This window comes from Natator depressus, chromosome 10, assembly GCF_965152275.1.
Source record: "Natator depressus isolate rNatDep1 chromosome 10, rNatDep2.hap1, whole genome shotgun sequence".
NCBI classification, from domain to species: domain Eukaryota; kingdom Metazoa; phylum Chordata; order Testudines; family Cheloniidae; genus Natator; species Natator depressus.
Genome location: NC_134243.1, coordinates 49,540,370 through 49,567,905, shown reverse-complemented (window position 1 = coordinate 49,567,905; position 27,536 = coordinate 49,540,370). Strand labels below are relative to the sequence as shown.

At 43.0% G+C, this 27,536-nt stretch overlaps 1 protein-coding gene across 1 annotated transcript in view; it reads left to right on the top strand.

Moving 5' to 3' along the window:
* Positions 1-9,645: 9,645 nt before the first annotated feature.
* The window catches only part of UBE2Q2 (ubiquitin conjugating enzyme E2 Q2), a 75,516-nt gene continuing 57,625 nt past the window's right edge, over positions 9,646-27,536 (top strand). The window contains exon 1 of the mRNA XM_074966070.1: positions 9,646-9,992. Coding sequence (XP_074822171.1) covers positions 9,807-9,992 — 186 coding nt within the window. The 5' untranslated portion in view covers positions 9,646-9,806. The remainder of the gene's footprint in view (positions 9,993-27,536) is intronic.

The following is a 27,536-nucleotide window of genomic DNA, read 5'->3' as shown; positions in this document are numbered from 1 at the left end:
GGTTGCTGAGCTACATTCAGTTCATGTTTTCATGGCTAACTGATGCAGAGATGTCTGGCGGCATTTGCAGAACCTGAAACAATCTCTCTGTGATCTGCCCCATTCATCTCAGTGGGCACCAGCTCAGATGTCCGAATATGATATATGGTTAACTATTTCAGTGCTCATCAGAGCGTATAAGAAAGGAGAGGGAGGATCATAGTGTGAAGGTCTGCATAATCTACTGTTTCAGAGTAGCAGCCGTGTTAGTCTGTATTCGCAAAAAGAAAAGGAGTACTAGTGGCACCAGTACCCCGTGAAGCAGTCACAGCATGTATTACTATCCCATTCTTGGATGGGGAAAATCAGATAGTGGTCTACTACACCAGCTGTCTCTGGCAAATCATACCCCCACTCCAATACACCCCCTATGCCAGTGGTCCCTTATTTTGACACCTCTCCTTTCCCCACCAGTCAAGCCCAAGGAATCTAACAGAACCCAGCATGGCATCTGAGCTCCTCCTTCCCCCTCTTTCTAAACTCAATAAGCCCCATTGGGCGTATGAGCCTCACCAAGGGGAAGACAAGCATGAGGAGTCTAGTACAGCCCATGTGTGTAATTTGGAAACCAGAGAAGAGCAGCCATACCTGAGGAACCCAGAGGGCATGTGTGATCATATTTTGAACATCTTTATAATCTCTTGTGAGCAGCATCCCAGGTGGTTATTTTGGGGGTAGATTTTTCTTTTTTCCAATCTGCCTTCTGATTACATTATTATTATTAGTCCGCACACTTAGAATACGACTGCATAGTCTTTGTTGTTAGAGAGCATTTTTTATCCATTGTTGAGATATTGCATCAGATTTTTAAATACTGAGGGAATACTGGGCATATTTGATGGCAAACCTGCATTTTTAAGCCGGCACATGCACAGTTAGGTATATGATGCATTTGCATAGAGGGGTCTAATCTACATCTAAAGCATCTTGACAGTGTGAGTAACATTGTTTTGTGTTTCTGTAGCACCTTTCTGCTAATGAATTAAACTCCACAACTTTCCTATGGGGCAGAGAAGTATCATTAGCCTCAGTTTTCAGAGACTTACTATTTCAGCACTTTACAAAAAATAGTCAGAGCTACAAATCTAGGGGTATTAATAAAATCTTTTTCAAGTGTTTGATGTTTCCTGCTTAGGGTTATGGAGCTTACAAAATTCTTCCATATTCTGAGCAGACACTTCCTAGCTAAGGAGATACTTGACCCTATTACTGTTAGCCACAGAAGGAGCTAGAAAGGGCTAAGAGGAAGCGTAACTAAAATTACCTTCTGCAGTTCTTTGACCATTCTGCCTATCTGTCTCTCTGCGTTTTTATACTGAGCTCATCACCATGGTATCCAAGTGCTTACTGACATCTCCCCAACACCTCTACATGAAACCCTGGGCAACAGCAAAACCAGCTGCCATAGGTGGGTGAAGATGTAAATAGGTTTTGAAATGTCATTTCATGAGAACTATATCCTGTGATCCAGTTATTTGAGGGGCTAAGCTATTGCATGTCCACCATATGCATGGAGTCACCCAGTGTTTTTTGGAATTACATTGATGCCCTGTGCAGTAGTTTCAGTGCCTTTTATGTCTTGATCAGTTGCACTGGTGTCCTCAGATTATCTGAAAGTGGCTTCAGTATCCTGGCAGAGATTTTGATTCTCTGAGTTCCGGGCAATGCTTCAGAGGTGTCAGTGGCCTGGCTAAAACTTGGGTGCCTGAGTGACTTGGACAGCTTGAATCATCATATCCTGAGCCAGGAGGATCTTGGCACTAGCCCTCTTGGCTCTAAGTTGTGCTTGATCCACTGCTTTTCTGTCCATGATGGGACCTTCCTGTGCCCAAGCTGCCAGGTTCTTGGCTTCGTCTGTTTCTACCTGGGCCATAGCAATTATTTTTTTCTGTTCTCAGGGTTCTGCTGTTGCCTACATAAAACCATAACAGTGTGTGTTCATGTTCTGGGATCCAGCTATTAGCAAGTGGTCTGATAAATAACCTCCTCCTTCATTAAAACCAGTTTACTCATCCTCAGATCCCATAAGCCTCTCCCTTCCTCCTCTTTCCCCCTCCTCCATGACTCAAAGGGACTAAGGGAGGGGGACTTGTTTCTAAAATGGCAGTTCTTTCCTCAGCAACTTCTGTTGTTGAAACTTACCAACCAATTTAACCCTCTCATGGAGCTGCATTTGGGCCCAGACTGTGAGAACTTTTCTGAAGGTTGGGGAGTGAATTGGACAAACAGCAGCAATCTGTAAAATACTCCCAGAGAAAGAAATAGATTCTGTGCCAGGTTGCAGAGTCTCAGCAAAAAGAGCAGCCGCTCTGCATAAAATGTGTAGGAAGTTGAGGGTAAAAGTGGAAATGCAACAGAGCTGGTAGAACTCACAGGAAAAAAAGACTGTCTAACTAACCATGACATTCATCCCTTCACTGATAATTCCCTTCCCAAAGTCCCCTGATGATCCCACAAAGCTTGCTACTCTGCCTCTCCTGTCTACATCCTCACTCACCTCCTCCACAATGGCACCCCAGATTCCCATCTCTTTCCCAGAGATTCCCCTCCACATACCTCTTTGCTGCCTAGCCAGCCTCATTTGCTCACTAGGCATATGTGCCACTGATGAGTCAGGGACAGAGCTGGTTGTAAAATGTTGATGGAAAGAAAATTTAAACAAAAAAAGAAAAAAGAAACCAAAATTTCTGATGATTTTTTTCCTGTTTTCTGGTCAGCTCTAGCCAAGAAAGCAGCGGCAGGAAAAAGTAGCTGATGGAGCTGAGAAGTTTCTTTGGCTACTCTTAGTGAAATTAGATAAATTGCCCTAAATAAGGAGAATTACCTTTTTCATGTTTAATTTTGGGTGGGGGCACAGGTTGTGGCGTCTGTAGCTATTTAGCTGGATGAACCCAAAGAAACGTGATGAAAACATGACAAAATTTCTCAAAGGGAGAATTTCTAAATTTAACTTCTACAAAAATTAGTAAATATTTACTTTATAACTTCTATAATTATTTAATTGTTCTCTGAAGTCAAAACTGTCCACTGTGCTAAATTTTGAGACTAAATTAAATCATTGAAGTGTGCAAAAAGGAATTTTAGTCTTGCTTAAAATAATGTCAATGCAGCCTTGACTATGGAGTCAGTACAGATGCCTCCATAATGACTTTCAAGGATCCTGTTTGTCTGGCAAGTCTAGAGTAGCACACAGAACTACAAAATGCTGCATTTATGCATTTAAGTTTGTAGAAAAGAATTGTATTCTATTCTATTTTATTTTATGCAGATAATTAATAACTGCATCATAATGCATAATCACAAGGGGCCAGAGCTACACTTGAATATGCACCTTACCCTTGTAAATTGCTGACTTTTCAGTGCTTAACCATGCAACCTTAGTACTCTCTTAATGTAGGTTGAGATTTTCAAAACAGTCTAGGGCAGTGGTTCTCAAACTTATTGGATGGTGTCCCCCCTTCTTTGAATTTGTAGTAGTTTACGCCCCCTCCCCCAACATACACGTATATGTATCCCGATATATGCGGCGGTGATGCTTCACTTGAATCAATTTTGGCTTCTTTGTTTTTCATCTGAGTTGTTTTTTTCCTGTTGCACTAATGAGCCAATGATCCATTGTAATAAGAGCAAAAGCAAAACTGCGATTGTGGTCCGTTCTTACAATTAAATGTGCACACCGCGTTGTAGCAAATGGATTAACGAACAGATGGCAACGACTTTATATAATGCTATGCAAGCTTAACAGAAATCCACCAAAATGCACGGCACCATCTAGAGTCAAATGCACAGCACCATCTGAGGACCTGATATGTCTGGAGGAATCAGCGTTATTCATTGCTGTGGGTAAAATGTGCGCAGTAAGTTTTTTATTTTTTCCTAAACTTCTCGTGCCCCCTCCCCAAAATACATTCTGTGTCCCTCCCCCTCCAGTTTGAGAACCTTTGGTCTAGGGGATTTATCTATATTTATATCTTCCCTTAAAACTAATGGAATATATATCTACTAAATCCCCACAAAAGCTTGGAAAATCTCAACCACTTTTTTAATACTACACGCATGTATTTGTAAATTCATAGGTGAGTGCAAGCATTTGGCTAACAGGGCTATTGTCTATCTCTAGGCAGCCAGTGATATAATTTCTCTCGACTCTTGCAAGTATGGGTTTTTCTCTTCTCTCTTAGGAGCTTGGAGACACGTCAGACCTTTGAACCTGGGATGGACTTAGGTCCTCTCTTAGAAACCCTACCCAGAATTTTCTGCCTCCAAGTAGAGCAGATGGCACGAGTCATTCCTCATTTACAGCTGGGCCATCTTTTCTTTTAAAAATATTTCCAAAAACGTTTGTATTTTTCTCTGAAAACTGAATTCTGAGCCTAGCTTGTTCTCTGCAATTTAACATTGCAGAAATTTTCTCTTTGGGTTTTAGAAAGGAAGTTTTTGGTCTTAAGGAAATACTCTGCCCCACCCTTCTTTTCCTTCTCCAAAACTGCTGGAAGATGGCCAACAGAGAGGAGCCACTGGGGGATGGCCAAGAAATGTTCTACTTGTACAGCATTCCTATACCTGCATAGCTATGGCAATCTGGTTGAGTAGGCAGCAGGAGACCATCTGTTCCGTAAAGAACAGGTCCTGCAGCCATCACAAACATGATCAGCAGTGGAAGGCCAGGAGTGATTGCTAGAATCTCACACAACATTCCTGAGGATCTCTTCATGGATAAGCCTCCCCCATTCACTGTCTATCTCAAAGTCTATCTCCCCATGCCCTGCTAACTTTAGATGCCAAATAATTCAGGGCTCCTGTGTTACCTAGATGTGGCTCTCGGCACACAATCCCAGCCCAATAGGGACGAGTCAGACATGATGAAGAACTTCTCACACCTCTAAAGCAGTATACTTTATTCCAGAGAGCAAAGTATCCCTGATGTGTTCTGAAGGTGTTTATCACAGAAATGAATTCACAGGAGTCCTATTACATTGCAGCTTGAACAATGTAGAACTAAATATAGAGAACTGTGACGGGAGATTTATAGAAGAGTGGAGTATGTGTATACGTGTATTGTTTCTTTAAATCTGTAGCATGAAGGCAGGCAGAGGGGGGCAGGGAAGGATCTAGGCAAAAACTCTATAACAAAGCTAAATAGATCAACTTTAGAGATAATACGGTTTTCCTTATTCTAATAAAGTTCCATGTTCAGTCTTAGAAGAATTCAACTCTGTGATTCTTTTCTATTGTCATATGTCTGGCCCAAGGGACAGGGTTTCTTTCTGATCCAGTATTTTGGTTTGGACCGCTAGAGAGAGTGGGACTATCCACATCGTTTGTATCTAGATCCAACTTTCCTCAAAGTTTGGGAGTGTTTAGAAATGGAATTTGGTTTGGGACTTTATTTCAAAATGGGACATTTAGAAATCTCAATGTAAAATAAACCCTCTTGTGTATTATTTATATGGAGCATTGTCAGCCATGTACTAGGTGCTTTCAAAACAGTCAGGAAGTTTTTGATCTGACTGGGTCACAATCTAAGGAATTTATATAGATTGTGAAACATAATAATCTAATGTATTCATATTGCCACCACTTCATACAGTGTTAGAAATACAAATGAACCTAAAAATATAGGTCCTGTCCACACTTTGGATGCTAAAAGAGCCCATGCCACCTTTTTAGAAGTATGGGTTTGCTTTTGGCCAACATTGCCCTGTCTTGTTAATGTAGAGAAGCGTGCAGGGTACTAGTTCAATGCTGCTCTATATGCTGAAGACATATCTGTGGCGGAGGGATATAAAGGTGTTGAGCACTCTGGTCCTAATCTGATTGGAGTTCAATGGGACTACTTATATGATTAAAGATAGCCAGGTGCACAGCTGTTTTGCTTGATAACAGCTGGAGTGCTCATCGCCTTACAAAATTGAGCTCATAGTTTGTAGTTTGGTGTCAGACCCTTTTTCATTCAAAATTTCAGACCTTTACTTCCCTGCTTATGCTGGAGAACCTTTTGGAAGACTAGAGAATGAATGGGATAGTGAAATCAACATAAAATAAGAACTGCAGCTTTCCCAGCAAAATTAAAGTCCATTGAGAAAGGAAGATTTTGGGCTTTTTGAGGGGATGGGGAAAGCAATGGGAGAAACAAACATGTTATGTTAGACAACAATAACTCTGTTTACTAAAGGATAACTGAAAACCTGCTAATGAGTAGAACAGGATGGGGTGGAGGGTGGGTAACTGAGAAGCTTGCAGAATCAGCCCAGCAGAGTGTGTGTGTGTGAGTGGGGGAGCAGTTAAAGGAAAATTGGCAACCTGGTGGGATTAGCAGAGCAGGGATGGCTGGGGGTAGGGTTATCAGACGTCTCTTTTTTAAAGGGACAGTCCCATATTTAAGACCTCCTACACATGTCCTGACTTTTTCTTAAAAGCAGGCAAATTGTTCTGTATTTTCTGTCTCCCCCTATCAGTACTGGCGGATCCTGCTGCTGGCCAGATCCCTGCTTGCCAGCCGTCTTCCCACCAGCAGTGAGTGGGGGTTCCAGTGGCCGATGATGAGGGTGGCTGTGCAAGGTTGGTAGCGGGGCTCGGCACTCCCCCAGCTGGTCTGTCAGTGTAGCCCCTGCCATAGGTGCTGACTGTGTGGGTACTCCGGGGCTAGAGCACCCACAGGGAAAAATTGGTGGGTGCTCTGCACCCACCAGCAACCAACCTCCCCTCCCCAGTTTACCTCTGCCTCCTCCCCTGAGTGCGCCATGTCCCGTTTCTCCCCCCAGTGCTTGCCGCTGTGAAACAGCTGTTTTGCGGTGTAACCAGCTGTGGGAGGGAGAAGGGAGGAGCGGGAATGCAGCATGCTTAGGGGAGGAGGCGGGGAAAAGGCGGGACCAGGGCGGGAATTTGGGGAAGGAGTCCAATGGGGCAGGGAGGGGCGGAGTTGGGGCGGGGACTTTGGGGAAGGGGTTGGAATAGGGCAGGGGTGGGGGGGTTGAGCACTCACCAGTGCCAGGAGAAGTTGGCGCCTATGGCCCCCGCTGCATGCCAGCTCTCGGCCAGCAGGGCCCTGCCCCCCCGTCCCATTTCTGGCCAGAACTGGCTGTGCACTGCAGGGGCTGGTGAGTGCAGGCAGGCGCCAGGCAGCAGCTAGTTATGTGTCGCCTCTGCTGCCCATCCATCAGCCCTTTATGTGCTCTCCCTCTCACTGTCCTCTCCCTGCTTTTGCCCCTTCGCCACTCCCAGCCCTGCTGCTCCTCCATTCCCCACCCCTCTCCCCAGTGGGGTGCGTCCCATTCCCAGAGCTGTGTGGAGAACCAGCCCTGGGTCAGAGTGCTCAGCTCACTAACAGCCTGGCCGGCAGGCTCCTTCCTTCCCCACTGCCTCTGCCTGGGCTGGTGACCCAGGAAAGCCCAAGACCCTCCAGCCTGGGGCGCTGGCCAGAAGGAGCCAAGCCCTGCATGTGCCAAAGCCCCACACAGTGCTGGCACGGGGAAGCCTCTCTGCCCCTCAGCTAAGCTCTGGGGTGCCAGGGGAGTGGGGGAGCAATTTCTAGCCTGTTCAAGCCCTAAACCTGCAGTCTCCACTGCAGCCCCCCGGGGCAGGGGCTTAGCACTCTCTTCCCACCAACCCCCTGCCCTGGGTCTTTCCCCCAGGGAGCATGGGTCTGCTCCATCCCTTCGGCACCCTCCCCTGCTGAGCCTCTCTCTGGCCTGGTTTGCTGAAGTCCCTGCAGTCAGGTTTCCTGGGCCCTGGTGCACAATGCATCCTTAGGGCTTAACTCCTTCGTGCCCGTGCTGTAGCCAAGGGACAGGAGGCGACTGGGTTATTTCGGTGGCTAGCAGCAGCCTGGAGGTGTTAGGTGCCTTTCAGCACTATGCAGGCAGGAAGGGACAAGCTGCTTCCAGCCACAGGGGGAAGGGGGAGGAGGAAGAGATGAGCTCTGCAAAGACAGGGGCCAGGTCATCCCTTCCCCCCACCCCCCCATGACTGGAAGTAGCTCCCGTCCCTTCCCTCCTGCACAGTGCTGAAAGGCTGCTGCTGGCCACATTCTGGTGTGAACCCTGGTAGAAATCGGGGGCGGGGGGGACATGCAACCCTGTGTGCCCCCCACGGATTGCATCAACAAGACACGGTGCCAGGTACCTGGAGAGGTGGGTCCATCTTGGGGGCCCAGCCAGACACAGAGGGCGGAGAGTAGGTTCGGCTCTGTCAGTCACCCCCCCATGTGAGAGATGTACAGGAGTGTGTGTGTGTGGGGGGTAGGGGTGTGTCACCTCTCCTTGTGTGAACCCTAAAGCCTTAAAGATAAGAAGGTAAATAAAAAGAGTCCACCTACACAGTATTTTTTTAATGGGGGTTCAGTCAACTTGATGTTAATTTGAATGTCTGTATTGCATAGTTCTGATTGTCGTTGAACTTGCCTGAATATGAGTAATTTCCTAGGTGTCCTGTATTCGGTATAGGAAAATCTGGTCACCCTAGCTGGGGGAGAGACTGGGAGGCTGGTAAGGCTAGTGAGTCTGTCAGGCCTGATAGGAGTTGCTGTTAAAAGTACAGTCAACCCTTTGCTGTTAGCATCAAGGAATTCGTGGGAAGCTGTCAGGGCTAGTGGATGGGGATGGAGTAGGGAGTCAGGTCAGTCCTAATGTGTGTAGCAGATCTAGTGGACCAGGTTGGACCAGACCTAGTATATATGTCTTTGGAGCGGGAAGGGAAGTAGGGACCCCATTCTGCCCTGTGGCTGCTGCGTGAGGGGTTGTAAGTACAGGGCTAGTCTTACCCTGGTGTGTATGTGTGGAGAAGTAGGGAGGCAGGCCAGCCCTGGTGAATGTGTGTGTGTGTGGGGGAGATTAGGGGGTGGCACAGACTTGGCACATGTGAGAGTGACTAGAGAGTTGGAGCTACACCGGTGTGGGAGTGGCAGGGGGGAGGTGAGCAAGGAGGATGAGCCCTGCCCTGGTGTGAGGTGTGCATGGGGCAGGGCTAGGAGTGAGTAAGGGCCCTGCCTTGTTGTGTATCTGGGATAGGAGGAAGGAGGCCAAGCCTGCCCGCTGGGTCTATGGGTGGGAAAGTGAGCAAGGAGGCTGGGTGGGCCCTGCCCTGGTGTGGGAGGTGTGTGTCTTGTGCATGATAGGGGTGAGTAAGTGTCCTGCCCCAATCGGTGTCTGGGGTAAGGGGCCAACCCTGCCCCAGCTTGAGGAATGAGGACATCTGATGGCAAGGCTGACCCAGCCCTCTGGGGGGGAGGGTTGAACCCTGCCCTTCTGTGTGGAGGGAGGAGGATGAGTATGGGTTGGCACTGCCCGTGTGTGTGGGTGTGGTGAACCCTGTCCTAGGGGAGTGAGTCGGGGGCTGGCCCAACGCTGCCCTCCAGTTGGGGTGGGGGGAGAGGGAGGGTTACAGACCCTGTCTGGCTGTATGTGTGTGGGGGCGGGTAGGGGGCTGGCCAGGCCGCGCGTGGAGGGAGCCCTGCCTGAGGGCAGCGGAACGAGGAGGGGCCGCCCTTGCACTGTTGCGTGGGGCGGGGTGGCTGGTGGGCCCGGCCCAGCACGGCTGGGGAGGGGGTGGCTGGCTCCGCTGTTGCCCTTTTAAATGTGCGAGAGGGTGCTGGAGGCTGGTACAAAGGGAGCTGCCTCCGCCGCCGCTTCTGCTTCCTCCACCGGCTCAGGCTGTTCCCCGCCATCTTCCGCCCAGCAGGCGCGGCCGGGTCAGGCCGGGCCGGAGCCGAGCTGCGCGGGGCGCGTGAGGCGAGGTGGCGCAGGCCCGGGCCCGGAGATGAGGCCAGGATGTCGGTGTCAGGGCTCAAGGCCGAGCTGAAGCTCCTCGAGTCCATCTTCGACAAGGACCACGAGCGCTTCCGCATCGTCTCCTGGAAGCTGGACGAGCTGCACTGCCAGTTCGTGCTGCTGCCGCCGCCGCCGGGGAGCAGCCCGCCGCCGCCGCCGCCGCTCACCATCCACTGCAACATCACGGTGCGGGCCGGGCCGCTGGGGGAGGGGGCGCGGCGCGGCGCCCGCCCTGCTGAGGGGGGCACTTGGCAGCCGCTCAGCCGGGAGCAGCGAGCGGGGGCACGCAGCGCTCGCCCAGGGCGCCTGGCACCCACGGGAAGGGGGTAGAGGTACCCGTTGCCCCTACGGTATGAGCACGGCCCCCTGGCATGGGGTGACTCAGCACCCCGGGGTCTGTCGTCCCCATTGGGCAGCAGCATATGGCACCCAGGTGAATCCATCGCCTGCGGGGGCGAGTTTACCCAGTGCCTAGGGGGGCACAGCACCTAGCAACCAGTACACGGGGGGCATGCCAGCTGTGTGCCAGCGGCGTCTTGTGTAGCGTCCTCCGAGCTCGGTCCTGAGACACAGTGGGGCTGCCGCTGGCGAGACACTACGCGTGGAGCTTGATTTCTTCAGAGCCTCGTCTATCCTTGCCTTCGTTCCGCCTACAGATGGGGAGAAACCCCTCTTTCTGCCCCCCCCCCCCCGGCTGCTTCGGGCTGCCCCTTTCATTTTCCTTCATAAAGTGTTGAATCAGCGCCCCTGCTTTCTGTTTCTCAGCTGAAAATGTCGACTCTCTTAGCCTGGGGGCATTCTGCGGGATGGGGGGAGAAAGGGGCTTTGCCCACCACTTCATTAGTTATGCTGCGTGTCTGTTTCTTAGAAGTTGGAGAAGCTGTGAGCCCTAAACAAAGGGAGTGTAGGCCCTGGAGAGAGCAAGAGCCACCCCCCCCCCCCCTTGTGTATCCCCACCGTTCCTGCTGTTAGTTTTGTGCCCTAAAACCCATGGGGTGAGGAGAAGGAAAAAGGAGGTTGCAGGGGGGAAAAGTATCTCTCTCTAAAGGATTTTAGTGGGATGTGGTAAGTATTTTGCTCCCTTCCCCAAAAGGTGGAAGCCCAGGAAGAAGGTGGAGTGTGTGCACATTACTGAATACGCAATACAAAACCAAGGCCTGAGCTGAGCAACTTGCTTTTCTGTGTGACCCAGCCAAGTGAACGCCACAGAAAAGCTAACTCTTGTTTTGGGGCTGGGAGGGCAGAAGGCATACCAGATCTTTTGGTTTTCTTCTACAGCCTGGTATTTACTTTATCGCATTTCTAAAATACAATTTTAAAATGTGTGTAATGGTGAATAGGAGATTTCACTTCTGAAAGTGACTGAGTTAGCAAGGAGGCTGAGGAAACTTAATTATTGCCCATTTAAAGGGGTAAAACTGAGTGCTTGCTGAATAAAATACTTTTCTTGAATAATGAATTTATGGAGGGGGATGTGTTTTGAAGAACTAATTTGTGGGTGTTTTGTTTTTTTGTTACATGAGTGAGTAAAACAGTATTGGGGGGAGCTGAGGAGCAAGCTCATCATGGTAAAGATAGATAAGTAAACTTTTGTCTAAACTGATAAAATACCCCTTACCAGCTTTAGAAATACTATAGACCCTGAGCATGCAAAAGGATTTGAACTTATAGGACCTTTACTTCATGTGGAATGCCATTGTAGGTTCACTTTGCAGCACTGGGGCCATGTATAAGTAAACTTACCTGTCTATTTGGCAAGACTGCTCTTAAAGGTAGACTGTTTTTAAGGCTTGACTGTGTGAAATTGGGGTTTGGTATGTTGGGGGTCATGACAACAAAGATGACAACATAATTCATTGCCTTTTGGAAAAGGATGAAAGCGTCTTCAGACAGACATCAAAGGGTCTGACTCTGCAAATGCCCAAGTACTGAAAGTTGAAAATTTAATTAAATTAAAAGTCCTCAGCCTTGCAATATTAACATTAGTTATTCTTTAATGTAATAGAATCAACCACATTTTACCTGTATCATCAGTTACTTAATTTTTTTCTATTCTAAACTAATTTAGCTACATATTTTAAAAGAAGGATTTGCAGGTTTGACCGTTAAATGTCATGGAATTTGTTTTGTACTTATAAGTAGTTGAATATAAGGGCACTTAATCCAAGTGTACTTACTTTTTTAAAAACACCAGTAACTTTTTATAATGTAATAGGCAACATGTTTTGGAGCCCTATGTCTAGAAAAATCAGATAATGAGTTGCATGACTTCCTATAAATAACTTTATTTCAATAGAAAACTGTACTGCTCTTTGGCTGAGGAGGTTGATTGCCACTTTCCACAGAGCATGACCTCTTTCATAAATTTCTGGAAAGAATATAAAAGATAGTTTTTGCACCATGAAACATCAGTTCAGGATGACGGGTTGTTTTTTCTGTCAAATAATAAGTAGTAAAACAGCCGGTAGCAATGGATTCTGGGTTTGTGCTGTGGTGTTTCTAGCCTTTTTCTACCTCTAAGGTCACTTTCAGCAGCAGCTCATACGTCTTTTTATTCCAGGTTGAAATTTGGTTAGTACTTTTTGGTAGTATCTTAATTATCTATGTCAGAGCATAAAACCAATAATGTAAAGTGTGACCTAGGCTTTCCCCAGCTTATAGTAGTGTCTGTTTACTATGTTGTGCTGTTATGGTCACTTGCGCCAAAGGGCTGAAGCCTCAGTTATGCTGGTTTAAGTGGCATGTGACCTTGCGACAAAGGAACTGAAAATGGCTGTTTCAGACAGAAAAGCCAAGGCTTCTGCTTTGCAAAGTGGTAAGAATTGAAGCTTCTTGGAAATTATATTTTGCACTTCTGCCGAAGGAGTTGGTGCTGTACAAAACTAGTTAAATACTCACAGTATGAATAGAGTGACTTATTCAACCAATTTTACAGATCAGGGATGGAAACTGAGGTACAGAAGCTGACTTTCACAAAATCATGTGGGAAGTCACTGGGACAGCCAAGAATAGAATCCTGGTCTCCTGATTCCCAGGCCTGGTGCTTTGCGGCAAGTGTATGTACACTTGCCTTCCTATTAAGGCTTGAAGTGGTAAAGGGAATTCCCTGTAGCAGACTCATACTCAAGTCTTGTGGTTTTAATTCCGAAGTGCTGCCAGCTTTGTCTCTAGATACTGTATCTTAGAAAATTATAATTCTTACCCCTCATCCTGCATGGAATCTAAAGTGCTTTTCTAGAGAGCTGGGTCAAGGCATTCTAGGATCTAGAATATATTTTCTGATGACAGTGTTAGCACACTCAAACTTGTAGTGTTATAAAAAGCTGGTAGTAAACGTGTGGTTCTCTGGAGAAACTCAGCCATTGCTAATGGAGGAGTTATCTCCAGGCTCTGGAATTACAGTGCAAATATGTAACTTTTAGTCGGTTTGCCTTTCCTAGACAACTTAACCCTCACAATACTGAAAATCCTCAAGGATATTTTCTTCCACTTGGAAAAAGACTCCTGGCAAGTGCTGCTGTAGTTCCATAGGCCGTTAAATGTTTATTTCCTTCCTCCTTTGTGATGTCACAGAGATTAACATTACCTGATTACTTTTTAAAACTTTCCCAGTTAATCGGTTTGGAATATATGCTTACTAATTAACAATAGTAGGTTTCTGAATGCCAAGACTCCTATTTATAAGGGAAAATAAATAGCAACTAACCATGTGATCCTTTGCTGTAGCTCACGAAAGCTTATGCTCAGATAAATTTGTTAGTCTCTAAGGTGCCGCAAATACTCCTTTTTCTTTTTGCGAATACAGACTAACACGGCTGCTACTCTGAATTCTATCTTGTGGGACCATCGTACCACATGTACAGTGTGGTGGCTATATAAATACTCGTGCATTGTGTATGGACATGAAAACTATTAGTTTTTAGAATGATTGCTCTCTTACAAAGGAACAAAGTTCTTTCAAGAACTTCTGGACTAAGACCTAAAGGAGATCTGATGACTTATATTTCTTTCTAATTAATCTTAGAGAATTTCTTTCCACTCTCCAATCTAAAGAGAGACAGCAGAGGGAATACAGCTAAAAAAAAATTACCTCTGATTAAGAAACATAGCACACTGAATTCCTTGTGAGAACCTGAGTTGACATACTTTGACTAGCAGTGTGTGTCTTCTGGAATTTCCCACCGAGGTGACATTTTCACTTTGAAGGCCTGGAATAATATCTCATTGGAAAATCAGTTTGTTGGAAAATCAAAGCTCAATGTTTTCTACAACTTCCCAGGAATGTTGTTCATCTAATTCTTAAAGACCCCTGAAATACAATCCATATCAAGCTATTAATTTAGTTAATCTCCTTTTGAATATAGGATAGGAGTGGTCAAGTAGGCATCCAGTCAGATTTCGAGGAAACGGTTTGCTTTACCCTTGCCAGGAGTGTGATCTATATTGGACCTTAAATAGTTAATCCTATTAGTTTCAAAGAGGCATTTTAGGGTGGAGTCATCCTTGTCAGAAATACTGATTCTTAGGCCTGAAAACTGTCTAATTATTGAACTTGTTCAGGCCATGTACCTTTACATTCCCACTTGTTGTGCCAAGAGCAATATCTCTGCTCCAGAGTTGTCATCTACCTTTTTTGTGCTCCCTTTCTGGTTAGCAACAGCACCTCAGTTAAAGTCAGTCTGAATAAAATTTGCCTGTTACAAGCTCCATGTGGATTTACTTTTCTCCCCTTGGGGTGTTTTGAATAAAAAGCAAATCAGTGGACTTAAAAATCAGTAGTTTATTGCTTTTCTATAACAATGCTTCTAACTTAGACATGTCTTTATTTGAGAGCTGTAGCGTTGCAACTGGAGATGTCACAGCCCAAGTCTGGTAAGGTACCAAAAGTTAAGTGTGGTGACTGGATGTTCTCTTTTCTTTTCACAGAAAGAGAAGGAACTACCCATATGAACTGGTATCTGAAATGCAGAGACTGAATTTTAGGGAGAACTCTTATTTTCTTTTCTGCATGTGTTTTTTAATTATTGGCTCACTTCTGTGTTTAAATGGACACAAACTTGAAAAACCACATTTCCATCAGAACACTTTGCACCTATTCTTACAATTAACTTACAAAAATATACCTGTTACTACACAGATCTTTAAACTGTATATATAAAATGACTGTATTATATGAGACCTCCTTTAGAGTGGTGGCAGTGGAAGGACAAATTGGACTCTAATCTCAGCTAGTATCTATCCAAGAATGAAATTTAATCCCTGGACACACAAGCGCCGACTTCCCCTCTTTCCTGTGGGTGCTCGACCCTGCCTCTGCCCCCGGCCCCGCTCCCACTCCACCCCTTCCATGAGGCCCCACATTTTCCCATCACTTCCCTGCCCCCATTCCAACCCCTTTTCTCCAAAGTCTCTGTCCCCTCCCTGCCAATATTCCAACACCTTCTCCAAATCCCCAACCTGGCCCTGCCTCTTCCCCGCCTTCTCCCCTGAGTGCGCCACTTTCCTGCTCTCCCCCCCCCCCCCCCAGCCTGGAGGGTGCGAACGCTGCCAAATAGCTGTTTGGTGGCGGCCGGGTGGGAAGCGCTGGGAGGTAGGCGGAGGAGTGGGGACGCGGCACGCTCAGCGGAGGAGGAGGTGGGGTGGGGGCGTGAGGGGAGCTTGGCTGCCAGTGGGTGCATAGCACTCACTAATTTTTCCCCGTGGGTGCTCCATTCCCAGAGCACCCATGGAGTCGGCACCTATGCCTAGACAGACAGCAAAAATCTTGTGCATCACTCAAGTTTTACTTAGTGCTTACATGGTGCCTATGCTGAACATTGTCCTTGTATCAGCCATCTGCACACGGGGTGAATTTTGTCCCAAATGAGTACCACATTCAACTGTTCACAAATCATGTAATGTGACTTATTCTGGGACTTGGTTATTTTTCATATGGAAAGACAGATTCTCTGCCTTTCCTGAAAAGGTAGCCTTCTACTGAATCAGAGTTCAAGCTACTATGAAAGACGTAAAAGGGTGTGGTGTCTGGAGATAATTGCAACCAATGAGAGAGGACTTTACTTTTCGGTCTAACTCTGCATTCTGAACCCAAACAGATAAAAGGATAAATACTTTTCTGTTAACTCCACAATCCTTTTTACAATTTAGTACAGACAAAAAAATATATATATAGGCATTTCACATCATGCACCCCTTTTTTCTGGGTATTAATATTAAAGGCAATACCTAGAAGTGGGATGATTTTGAAGCTATTTTCTTTTAAGGATGCTCAGTTTATACACAAAACTAATTCCATAATGAATGAGTTGCCAACTCAAAAGAAACTACCAAACTTCTCATACGATGGTAAATCCTTACAGTGATGGTTAGAGTCCAGGTTATTTTCTATGCAGTTTATAAATACAAGAAACAACCAGAAAAAGTTACTGGACACTTCATTTTTGAAGAAAAGGAATATTGTAATACCCAAATTCTAAAATATATAAAACTCCAAGGAGCTAGACATGCTGTATGGAGGTGGAATAATCTTATTTATGCAACAAATTATGAGAATAATAAATTAGGAATGGGTTCCTTCTTTAAGGAATGCACTTCTGCCAAAAAAAAAAAATTAAATTCAAGAATACAAATGCTAAAATTCAAAGAATGCTGAGTTTTCTAGCTGCATGATATACTTCTACACTGCAAAGCTCAAACTGAAAAACTAAACTTTGCTAGAACAATATTTTCTGGAAAAAATTCCAAGTGCACTAGAATTGAACGAAGGCTTATAAACGTCTGTGGTTTCTGTCATTTCTGTTTTGTTGTTTACAGCTGCTCTATAGCAAGAATCCATGGCCTAAAGATTATATTAAGAGCTTTGAAGATAAATTGCTCTCATTCCCCTTTATAAAATGTACCTCTAATCATGATAAATTGCCCCTAACATATCACATGAAGCCACAATCATAGGCCCCAGTGCTGCAGATGTTTATTCCGCGTGTCGAACTGTAAGCATCTCTGTAGTCCTGTTCAAGTCTAGGGGACTACTCATGCATGCGTGAACTATAAGCATGTAAATATTTTCAGGATTGGGGCCACATGACCCCCAAAACAGGCGTTTTTTTAAAAATGCTCATTGAAATTAATTAAATCCGGTGACAATGTAAAAGTTTGATCTGGCTTAGGTACTTAGATACTACAGTGATGGGGGCTCTATGAGTGCCTCACAATCTTTAATATAGTTATTTTCAAAGCACCCGTGTGAGGTAAGGAAATACTATTATCCCCATTTTACAGATAGCCGGTGAACTGAAGCACAGTGATTTGCCCAAGGTCACACAGGAAGTCTGTCCTGGAGAGAGTTGAACCCTGGTCTCCACACCTTAGGCTAGTGCCCTAACCTTTGGATCATTCTTCCTCCTAGCTTACATACTTGCTCAATCAGATTAGAATTAATGCTTCCCAGTGTTAACACGGTCAAAGTGTTCTCTGTAAAACTTAGAAGAGTCACAAGTAATCTTTGCAGGTTTCTTAACATTATTCACTTATTCTACAGAAACTAAAACATAGTTTAGGATTACTTCATTGGATAATTAGAAGACATTTAGTGTCCTAGAGTGACCGTTTGTTTCATGTTATCAAAAACATTGGATTTGAGCCAGAATTTGAGCAATAGCTTTATGTGCTCTATGTGGCCCTCTTTGTAAATAGCATTACTATTGTGACACTCTTTGTAAATAGCATTACTATTTCTCCATTTAATTTGACACTGTACATGGCAAAGATGCCTACTATTGCTGCTTCTGTTTGATGTGATATTAGAACTGATAATAACTAGTCCGAGAACTAGTGGTTTTATTTTACTTGCCACAAATCATTCTACTTGACTTCCAAATTAATGAATCTAAAAAACCAGTTATTTCCTACTTTGTTTCAAGGAAACCTGTGATATCTTGGACACCACTGTGTGATAACTATTGGCAAATGTTTTTACATAGAATTAACCCCTCTATACTTGGTCTTTATAGACATGGAACCTCCCATTCCTGTCGGAAAATTGGGATTATTAAAGTAGATTACTATGAAATAGAATATTTTATCCAACATCTTTTTAAGGAACACCAGTAGCTGGGAGGAAGAGGAAAAATACTGGTTCAATAGGGTAACTCTTCCCACAAGTATTCTAAGGAAGCATGCCTGTTTGCAGGGATCTTCTCATCTGCTGAACTGCTGGTTTAATACAGAATTTTTGCAGTTTAGTAGCTGAAGGAACTTGGATTCCAAGGTATTTTATTCAGTCAGAAGTAAGTAAACCTTCTGATTTTGGTAAAAGTGTTCTATCCCAAATCTGAAAAGGAGTACTTGTGGCACCTTAAAGACTAACAAATTTATTTGTTATTTATTTGTCTCTAAGGTGCCACAAGTACTCCTTTTCTTTTTGCGAATACAGACTAACACGGCTGTTACTCTGAAACCTATCCCAAATCTGAACAGATTGTTGCAGAGGCATTGTATTTGACTTTTAAACGGTCTATATGGAGCTTAACAGTATTGATAATCTATAAATGGAAGACAAAGTCCTGCATTAAACAGCTTTGCTGTAAAGATACAGTAACAATGCAAGTGTTGGTAATTGGAATTTTGTGTGGATGTTGGTGCATATCAGCTCTGTAGACTAGGTGTGAATTTTTGTGTTTTTGAAGGAGAGCTAAGGAACTTGGCAAATATTGATTGGGATGCTCTTCAAGCATAGGAGGGATAAAGAAGAAGGATCAGGGTTAGCAATAGGCGAAAGGTAAATCAAACTAGGAGGGTTGGGTGGAACACGGATACTTGGCAAGAGGATGTAGAGAAACTAGTGAGAATTGCTCACCAGTGCAAGAGGAGATAGTGTCTCATGGATCACCCCCACAGACTAGTAGGATATGGTCCACCCATGGAAAAATCAGAAATCCTTGAAGAGAGAATAAAACTGAGAAGAAGGCATGAATGTTAGAATAAGAGCAGAAGAGAGACATCTGACTGAATGACGGGTGAAGGAATTGGCTTAGAGGGTGTGGGGAAGATGAGAACTCTGCCCAGATAATTTACAGTATTCTTGAAATCAGTAAGATATAGGGAAGTGAAGAGGAACTAGATACCAGGTATGATGGTTCAGCTTTCACCACTTAAATGGTATTTTGACTTCTAAACCTAATGGTGACCAAGTAAAAGCCAGTCTTAGCTACTTCGCTACTGATATGGCTAATACTACTTTAGTGAAGCTGATCATATCTGTTCACGTGGTCATAGAAATAAAGTGTGACTAACTCTTAAATATACAAAGAGTTGACTCTTCATTTCAGGTAATGCATGTTTGTTTTTTGTTTTCTTCCAGACATCCAAAAATTAAGTTGTGTGGTATTCACCATGTCACAAGCTGAATCATACTAACTCCTTTAGAATCTGATACAAAAATCCATGCCTTAAGAATTGACATTAAAAGTGAATCAAAATGTTCATTAGACAACCTAGTGACAACACACATGCATCTGGATAACAGACATTAAGCAAGAGGAATACTTGTTGTTGAGGCTCCTGAAACAAAAATTCCCTGACAAAATTGCGGCATCAAGATTGTTGCACAAACATGACAAGTAAGAAAATTCAGGGCTCAAAATTCCTACAGGGTAATGAGCTTTCTTGTATTATAATTTGATCTGGCTGACTATTTTGTAATACTCTGTTGGCATATAGACTAAAGCCAAGATCCTGTGCATTTGTGAAGTCTCTGTATTTGGTAGGATGGTATTGTGGTTAATGGAAAAGACCTGAGAGTTGAAGATCTGGGCTCTTAGCTCTGCTACAGACTTCCTAGCAGTCTATATGATCTTGGGAAGTCACTTAACCTCTCTAGTCTTGTCTACACTGACAATCATCTGTTGCTGACAAAAGTGTTAGCTAAAGGGTGCCTTTGAACCTGATTTAATTACAGTGTAGTTGAGGACTAACCCCAGTTTCAGAGGCAGTTGTTTAAGAGCAGCATTTGACCTTGACTTCTGAAACTGCATAACACTGTTCGTCTTTGGCTATACTTGATGGTAAACAAAGTTTAGCATTAAGCTGCATCTCTTGTAGATGTATTAGCAGCCACAGGTTAACTACTTATTTCCTGCCATGATGGGGGAGAAGCGGGTGTGTGTGTAGAGGTGGGTTTTGTTCTTTCACAAAAGTTTAGTAGTATCCACCTGAACGTGAATTTCTTTGTGTGGACAGTATCAAAAGCCTAATATTAAAGTGTACATTTTGGTGACCTAGATGTTCGAGAATAAATGTATTGCTTTACCTCCTCAAAGTGTAGCTTTTTAAAAATACCAGTTACTAGTTTCTTCTAAAAACATAGTGACCTTTCATTGTTCAAATGAATAAGAATATGCTCTTCTTTCAGGTGTTCTTCTCCCCCAGCCCCCTCAACTGGCTTGCTTTAATTATACCACTCAGTATCAAATTTTCTGTAGCACTACTGCAAACCCATAAGCAAGATACTTTTTCTTTTGTTTGTTGTTTATAATCATTTAGCAAGGGGTTGTGCCAGCTGAAATTTATGCAGTCTGGCAGACTCCCTTCCGAGATTGGTTTACCCAACCCATAATCTCCCCAAGGTTGATGTGGTGGTTCACACATTGCATTCAGTAAAACAGTAGGTATTGAGTTATAGCGTGGGTGATAGCTTGACTAATAAACGCAACTTAAGAGGCTATAGAACTCTGCCTACAAGAAGCTTAATAACTGTATCCTATGACATATGTCTACATTCATGACCTTGACAATTTAACTGAAATCTGTTCTTTGCTGACTATTGCCGTCCATTGCGCACACCCTGCCTTATTGTAAGATGTATTGATACTAGAGAACTGGGGTGGTTTTTTTTTTTTTCCTTTTAAAAAAAAAAAAGTTTATGGGCTGGGGTGGGAGGTTACGTGTGTGTCTGCAGAGGGTAGAGAGACTCAGAATTGCAATCAGCGTTACCTATCCATTTTATTTTACAAATTTCAGAATTATTACACTTTAGAGCATCTTAAATTGAAAACAAGACTTTTGAAAAGCTTTTTCCTTTTCCTTATGCCAAAGTAGTATTCTTGATCTCTAAAATGTTTTACTTACTGCCTTAACTTTTTTAAATTCAGCTACACTTATAGATTTTGTAACAAATCCAAGAAAATTCTGTAGAGCTTGCTTGTATTTGCTATAAGCTGCTTGGTTTTGGAATAACTTCCAGCAAACATGAGAACTCTTCTCACCCAAATATTAGCCCACTTAATGTGTATATAAAGTTACTCTGTAGTCACTGTCCTGTGAATACTCCACTGGCATGTGCTGCTGAGTCCACCACCTGCTGCAGAACTGTAATCCAGAATCTAAGCTTTCATTTTACTTACAAAAATATCTCTAGTCCATATGCTTGCAAAGAAAATACTGAAATGTGTACAGTGAGATAATGGTCTGCCTGAATCTATAAAAGGCTGAAATGGTAGCTCAGAGGTGTGAACTGCTCCGGCCGTCTCAACGGGGTTTTAATTGTGAAACCTAGAAATGATTGGTTAAATATTGGCTATTCTGCTGATTTCAAGCAGAAACATCTAAGTAATGTTAACACACTGAAACTTTCTACAACAAGAGTAAAGCTTATCTGTGTGGGAGTCGGATCTGTCTCACGTGGGCTGGCCCAAGACTGGAATAAACTCCCACAGGACCCTAAGTACCATCACACACCTCACCACATCCCACTTTTAGTGCAAGGTACATTTCTTTGACCCTTGACTTCTCAAACATATAGTTGTGAGTGGATTTTTTTTTTAAACAATACAAACAAAACACTCCACTGCACACACTTCTCCCCCTAGGGAGAGGATAAGAGAACAAATAAGTGACAGATGTTAGTCCCGTTGCTTAATGCACTACTGAAAGGTGCTCGGATACTATCATGATGAGCACAGTATTAGAACCTATATAGAACAGGATTACGGGATTCTTTTCTAACATGCCTCCTACACCTCCCCAGATGACTCTCACCTGCGTAACCATGAAAACCTCCAGTTACCTTCATTACTCTCTTCCAGTATAGTTACAGCTTGTCAATACAAAATCTGTATAGGGACAGCATCAAACTGAATTTAAAAAAAAAAAATGTATTAACTGAAAATGAACATACAGAACAATTACTTGAATAGCCTCTTTTAAGCTTTTTTTTTTTTTTTTTTTTTTAAATATTAAATGAAGCTTTAACAGAACTTCTAGTCTGCTGTACTTGGGCCACACAATCTAGGGAATCTCCCACAAAAGGTGAGTTGCTTGCCCTAGAGTACATGGGCTTTTGACTGTAGAGAGGGTGAAAGAAAATGACATTTTTGTTGTCATAAGTATTCTGCCTATACTATGTAGATACTTTAAAAAAAAAAAATTATACCTGCTTAACTAAAACTGTATGAATGCGGTTGGATTTGTTTATTGTACATAAACAAAGAAGTAGATGGTATGATATTTACATGGCTTGTGTAAAGGAACCCTGACAGAAGAGCAGATAAAAATGTCTGCCTTTTTCAGGGTGGATACAAGTCTATTTTTAAGTGGTTTTTTTACACATACTTTAGTTCTAAAAATAAACCTGTTTTTAAAATTTGAAATGAAAACCTATATTAAGGCCTAAAGCTATTGTAATCTATTAAAAACAGTTTAATGAAACATAATACACTACATGGAGTCCCCCCTCATATTGTAATGAGTTAAGATGCTGCTTTTTTAATACAGAATCAAGGTGGAAAATGTCCAACTTTTGAGGTCAACTCAAGGTTTATAAGTGTCATTATGTAATGACAGGTTTCAGAGTAGCAGCCGTATTAGTCTGTATTCGCAAAAAGAAGAGGAGGACTTGTGGCACCTTAGAGACTAACCAATTTATTTGAGCATAAGCTTTCGTGAGCTACAGCTCACTTCATCGGATGCTGTAGCTCACGAAGGCTTATGCTCAAATAAATTGGTTAGTCTCTAAGGTGCCACAAGTCCTCCTTTTCTTTTTGCGAATACAGACTAACACGGCTGCTGCTCTGATACCTATTAGTATCTATGTGATTTTTTTTTTTCAGTCTTTACAGTGGAGTGAATGCTGGTATTTACACTTGGAAAAATGTAAGTTTATTTTCAGTTTTTGTTGTGCAGAAAAGCTTTAGCCTTAATTACTTTTGGTTTCAGTGTAGATGGTAGGTGCAGAAACCATACTTTTTTAATTAGGACTCTTAGACTTTAACGTCAAAAGGACCACCATGATCATCTAGTCTGACCTCCTGCATGTTGTAGGCCACAAAACCTTGCCCACCACGGACTGGTTCATTCAAAGTTGAGAAACCAATTGGGATTTCAAAAAGCTGGAAAGCTGCATTTCCACCCCCCCTCACCCCAATCTAGGAATAAAACCAGGTTAGAGGATGACGCGGGGGGCGCAGGTTTTCAAAGGGTTTTTAGGTGCCTGAAGATGCATATGTGAACCAAATGGCATTGTCAGAGGTGTCTGTCTGCATCTTTAGGCAACTAAATACCTTTGCTTCTGGTCACAATGGGCTGGATTTTTTTCATCTGTCAGCTCACTGATTCTACAGTTAATTGTTTGTCAGTTTTAAATACAAAACCAAGTCTTGATGATTTTTGATTTTTCCTAATGTATCAGCACATTTAAAGTAGCTTTAACTAATAAAAAATAATTTTTAAATGTTGTTTTTGTGAATCCTTAATTGAATTCCAATTTCCATCTAAATGTAACTTACCACAAACTAGATTTTTTTTTAAACTCAGAAGTAAGAAATGTCACTGCCAATTTTCAAACAAGAAATTCATATTTTAAGTTACGTTAAGATATATATTATAATGTGCTTATATTGCATCCTCCTGGTTAGTACAAAATCTAGTTTAAGAGTATATTTGGTTCCAAATAAACCATTTTAGTGGTTAAACCAACCACAAAGAATGAACCTTTCTTTAGGAAAGTAACTAAAAAGTACAAATGCAAAACAAGATCCAACTTGACTTAATTTAAGGTTTTTTGCTTGCTGACTTGATTAAAACTGGTGATTTCTAAATTTATCCACCATGGCCTTGGTAATAGTACAATAGTTGGCTAGTGAGAGATAAACCCTGTGCATTTTAAGGGTACATCCGCACAAAACCGGGAGGTGTAATTCTTGCTCAGGTGGATGTATGTACACCTACTCCGCTGAAGCCAGTGCACTAAAATTAGCAATGTAACTATAGCTACAGGGCAGTGGCTAGGCCAGCCTGCTGCCTATGTAGCCATGGCTTCACTGTGTGAATTTTATCCCACTACTTTGAGCCTGACTACCTAAGGTGGGAATTATGCCTCCCACCTTGCTTTGTGTAGAAGAACTGTTGTAGTGCAAGTCCTCATGTGAAAGGCATGTACTAACTCCCACTGAAGTAAATAGGATGTGCATGCATGCACATCTGGGGAAAGACTTTTAACTCTCTTCCTATAATAAAAGTTACCACTTCATTCCTGAGACCAAGACTCCTTTGTGTGCCGTCCCAAACAGTGGCTTCAGTGTCCTCTGCTAGCTTTTCAGAAGCAATTAACAAACCTGAACATTTTTCAGTGTTGTAGTGTAGTGACAAAAAATGATGGGCAGAAATGTTGGCATAAGGAACATTATGATGTTCAACACTGACTGTTAATTCTGATCCAAACTGACTATGGTTTATATGGTGTGGGGGGAAGTTAGATCTAATTTCTATTAATTATAAGAGCATGCTTAATTAAAAACAAGCTTACTGTTTTGATATTTTTTGATCCACTACCATGGCAAGATTGAGCTATTTAAACTACTTGATTTAAAATAAACATATAAGAGTTGCAATAGCTCACGTTTTCAAAGTAGTTAACTCCAGATTTTAGTTTTTCTACTAACAATTAATAAACTAATGAAATATAAAACATCCAGTCTGACTAAAATGGGAAGAAGGAAAGAACTAGCAACATGTAAGTATATACACACAAAAACATTAATTATAGCCACACTCTACCATGGCAGAGTGGCGTCTGATAGATCCACTGTATAAAGGAGAGGTTCACTTGCTATACTGGGATGGCCAACCTGTGGCTCTTCAGAGGTTAATATGCAGCTCCTTGCATAGGCGCTGACTCTGCGGCTGGAGCTACAGACGCTAACTTTCCAGTGTGCCTGGGGGTGCTCACTGCTCAACCCCCTGGTCTGCTCCAGGCTCTGCCCACACTCCACCCCTTCGCCCAAGGCCCTTGCCCTTCCCCCAAGCCTGCCATGCCCTCGCTCCTTCCCCTCCCCCACAGAGCGTGCTGACTGGTCAGGCTGCTAGAGGGCAGGAGGCTGTGGAAGGTGGGAGCTGATTTTGGGGGCAGGGGGCTGGGCTGGTGATTTATTTCTGTGGCAATGTACATTGGTAAATTCTGGCTCCTTCTCAGGCTCAGGTTGGCCACCCCTGTGCTATACAGCTTGCAGGGGGTGGGATAATGAAGTTTGTGATTAAATCAAAACTTCCATGGTAACACATAACTAAGACAGCATTTTACTGTGACTTCACATACCTTAATTCTGTGTACTTTGGAAGTAATCTAGTTTGGGCTGTGCATAACTGCTACAGCATACTTCGTAAAAAAAGAGAAAATGTATAGTGGTAACTCGTGGTGTCAAACAGGTAACAATTATATACTAAATACAAGTTCAAAAACATCCTTGTTAAGGGTAAATTGTCTTCAATAGTATGTGCTTAGACACAAATGACAAATCTGTCTACCCTATGAACAAGCTAGTCTGCAAAAACAACTATAAAATTACAAAATATTCTATTACCTTTAAGAAGTCAGAGCCCTGACAAAAGGTAAGGAAAGCACATGTCAGGATGTGAAGCTTAGTGTCTGAATTGTGGTATCTCATTGTAACCTCTCATCCTTCCTTGTGCGGTGGCTTTATGAAGAAGCATTATGCCAACTAACAGGCATGCAGTTCCAAAATTGTGTTGCAGTGGCAAGCTCCTAGGGACTCTTCCCTCTCGTGTCCTGGGTATTTATTAATGGGCCAGATTTAACCGTTACCTTGATATTGTTTAGCTATTGGATGCTTTATATAGCATGGGAGCTAGACAAAGGTTTGTGGTCTTTGACAACACAATCTGGCCTCTTGTTAGTACAAACGCTCTCTGGAATGTAAGGGTACTATGAGTGGTAACTGTATCTAGGTTGGCTGTAAACATTGAGCCTTTGTCTTCCGGCCTCAGTACACTTTTTTGGTGTGATGTAATTGCTCAGTATGTCAAGTGTTCTTGTTACTGAGCAATTTTTACAGTACACAGATTAGCTTATAAAAAGGCTACACAAATTTAAGCCTGCAGGCTTTACTTGTAACAAATTCCTGCTCTCAGGAAGTGAAGCTGTTGTCCCTATACCGCATTGATATTCTTTCTTATCTTCCTCTTCGCACCCCCAACCCCACTCCTCATCCCCTTACAAAAAAAACCCCACCAACCCTCTCAGATCAGCTGCTTGTAGGTAGGTTTAGTCATCTAGTAAATTTTACAAGCCCTGGTTCTGCAGAGTAGTTCAGATGACCTCCCAAGCCATAAGTACAATAGAATTTTTTGCCATATCCCAAGTACCATGGCTGTTTGTTTCATTACAGATCTCAAGTGAGCTTCTTTATTTTTACAGATTTGAATGTTTGAAATGCTTGTTTATATTCCATATTCCAAAATGGGTGGTGACTCATCTCTAGTATAACACAAATGATGTGTCAGAATAGTTATCTGCTCATCTATAGAATCTTTTGATGCTATTTATCAAAGCTGTTACTCACTTAAAATTGTGAATATATCCATCAAGAGTCAACTTTAAATACCTTGATTATGTGCCAAACTGGAATATACAGTAAGTGTGTGCACGCACAATTAGTTTAAAAACTGAAACATTAACTCACTAAGTTTTTTCTCATGCACTGGCTGCATAGGAATGGTATTGAACTTGAAGATCCTTTTCCTTTTGCATGTTCAACTCCCATTAATACTATGCTTAGTATATGGTCGCTGTAATCTGCTTTTTCCACATTTACTCATTTTGTGTTAAAATGTAACATACAGCTTGAGAATATAGAAGAGAAAATAAAAGTGCCTAATGACACGTGCCATACAGAAACAGGTCTGGATATTGCCTGTGTCTTAACATGCTTCCCAACATAGGGTGAGATTTACTTTACTTGCAGAAAATCCAGTTAGTTAAGTGTTGGAGTGGGAAGGGAGGATGAGAAGGTGAAAAAATCATCCAATGCAGGATACTGCATATCTTATCAGCCACTCAACCCAACTTACATATTAGGACCACCAGATCTACAAATCTAGTGTTCTCCTTGGAGGCTGCCCTGCTGTCATTTCTCCTCCCCAACACAGTGGTTATTGTAAATGGTGTAGAAAGTATTACATGGGCCCTCCAGACTGGGCTGAATTTTGCTCACAAAGCTGAAGAACTCTGTTCTGGATATTTTAGTACTGCTGGGGGCACATGGTGATGTGAGAGAAGAGCCTTTAGAATGATAGGGAAAGGATATAAATAGAAAACTACTGTCTCAACGGATTCTAAATGCATAATTTGGAAGAATGGTCTGTGAGTAAGATGTTGTCTCCTCCCATCCCCCTTTGCATCCAAAGGCAGGTTGACACAACTCTGGGCAATTAACTAATCAC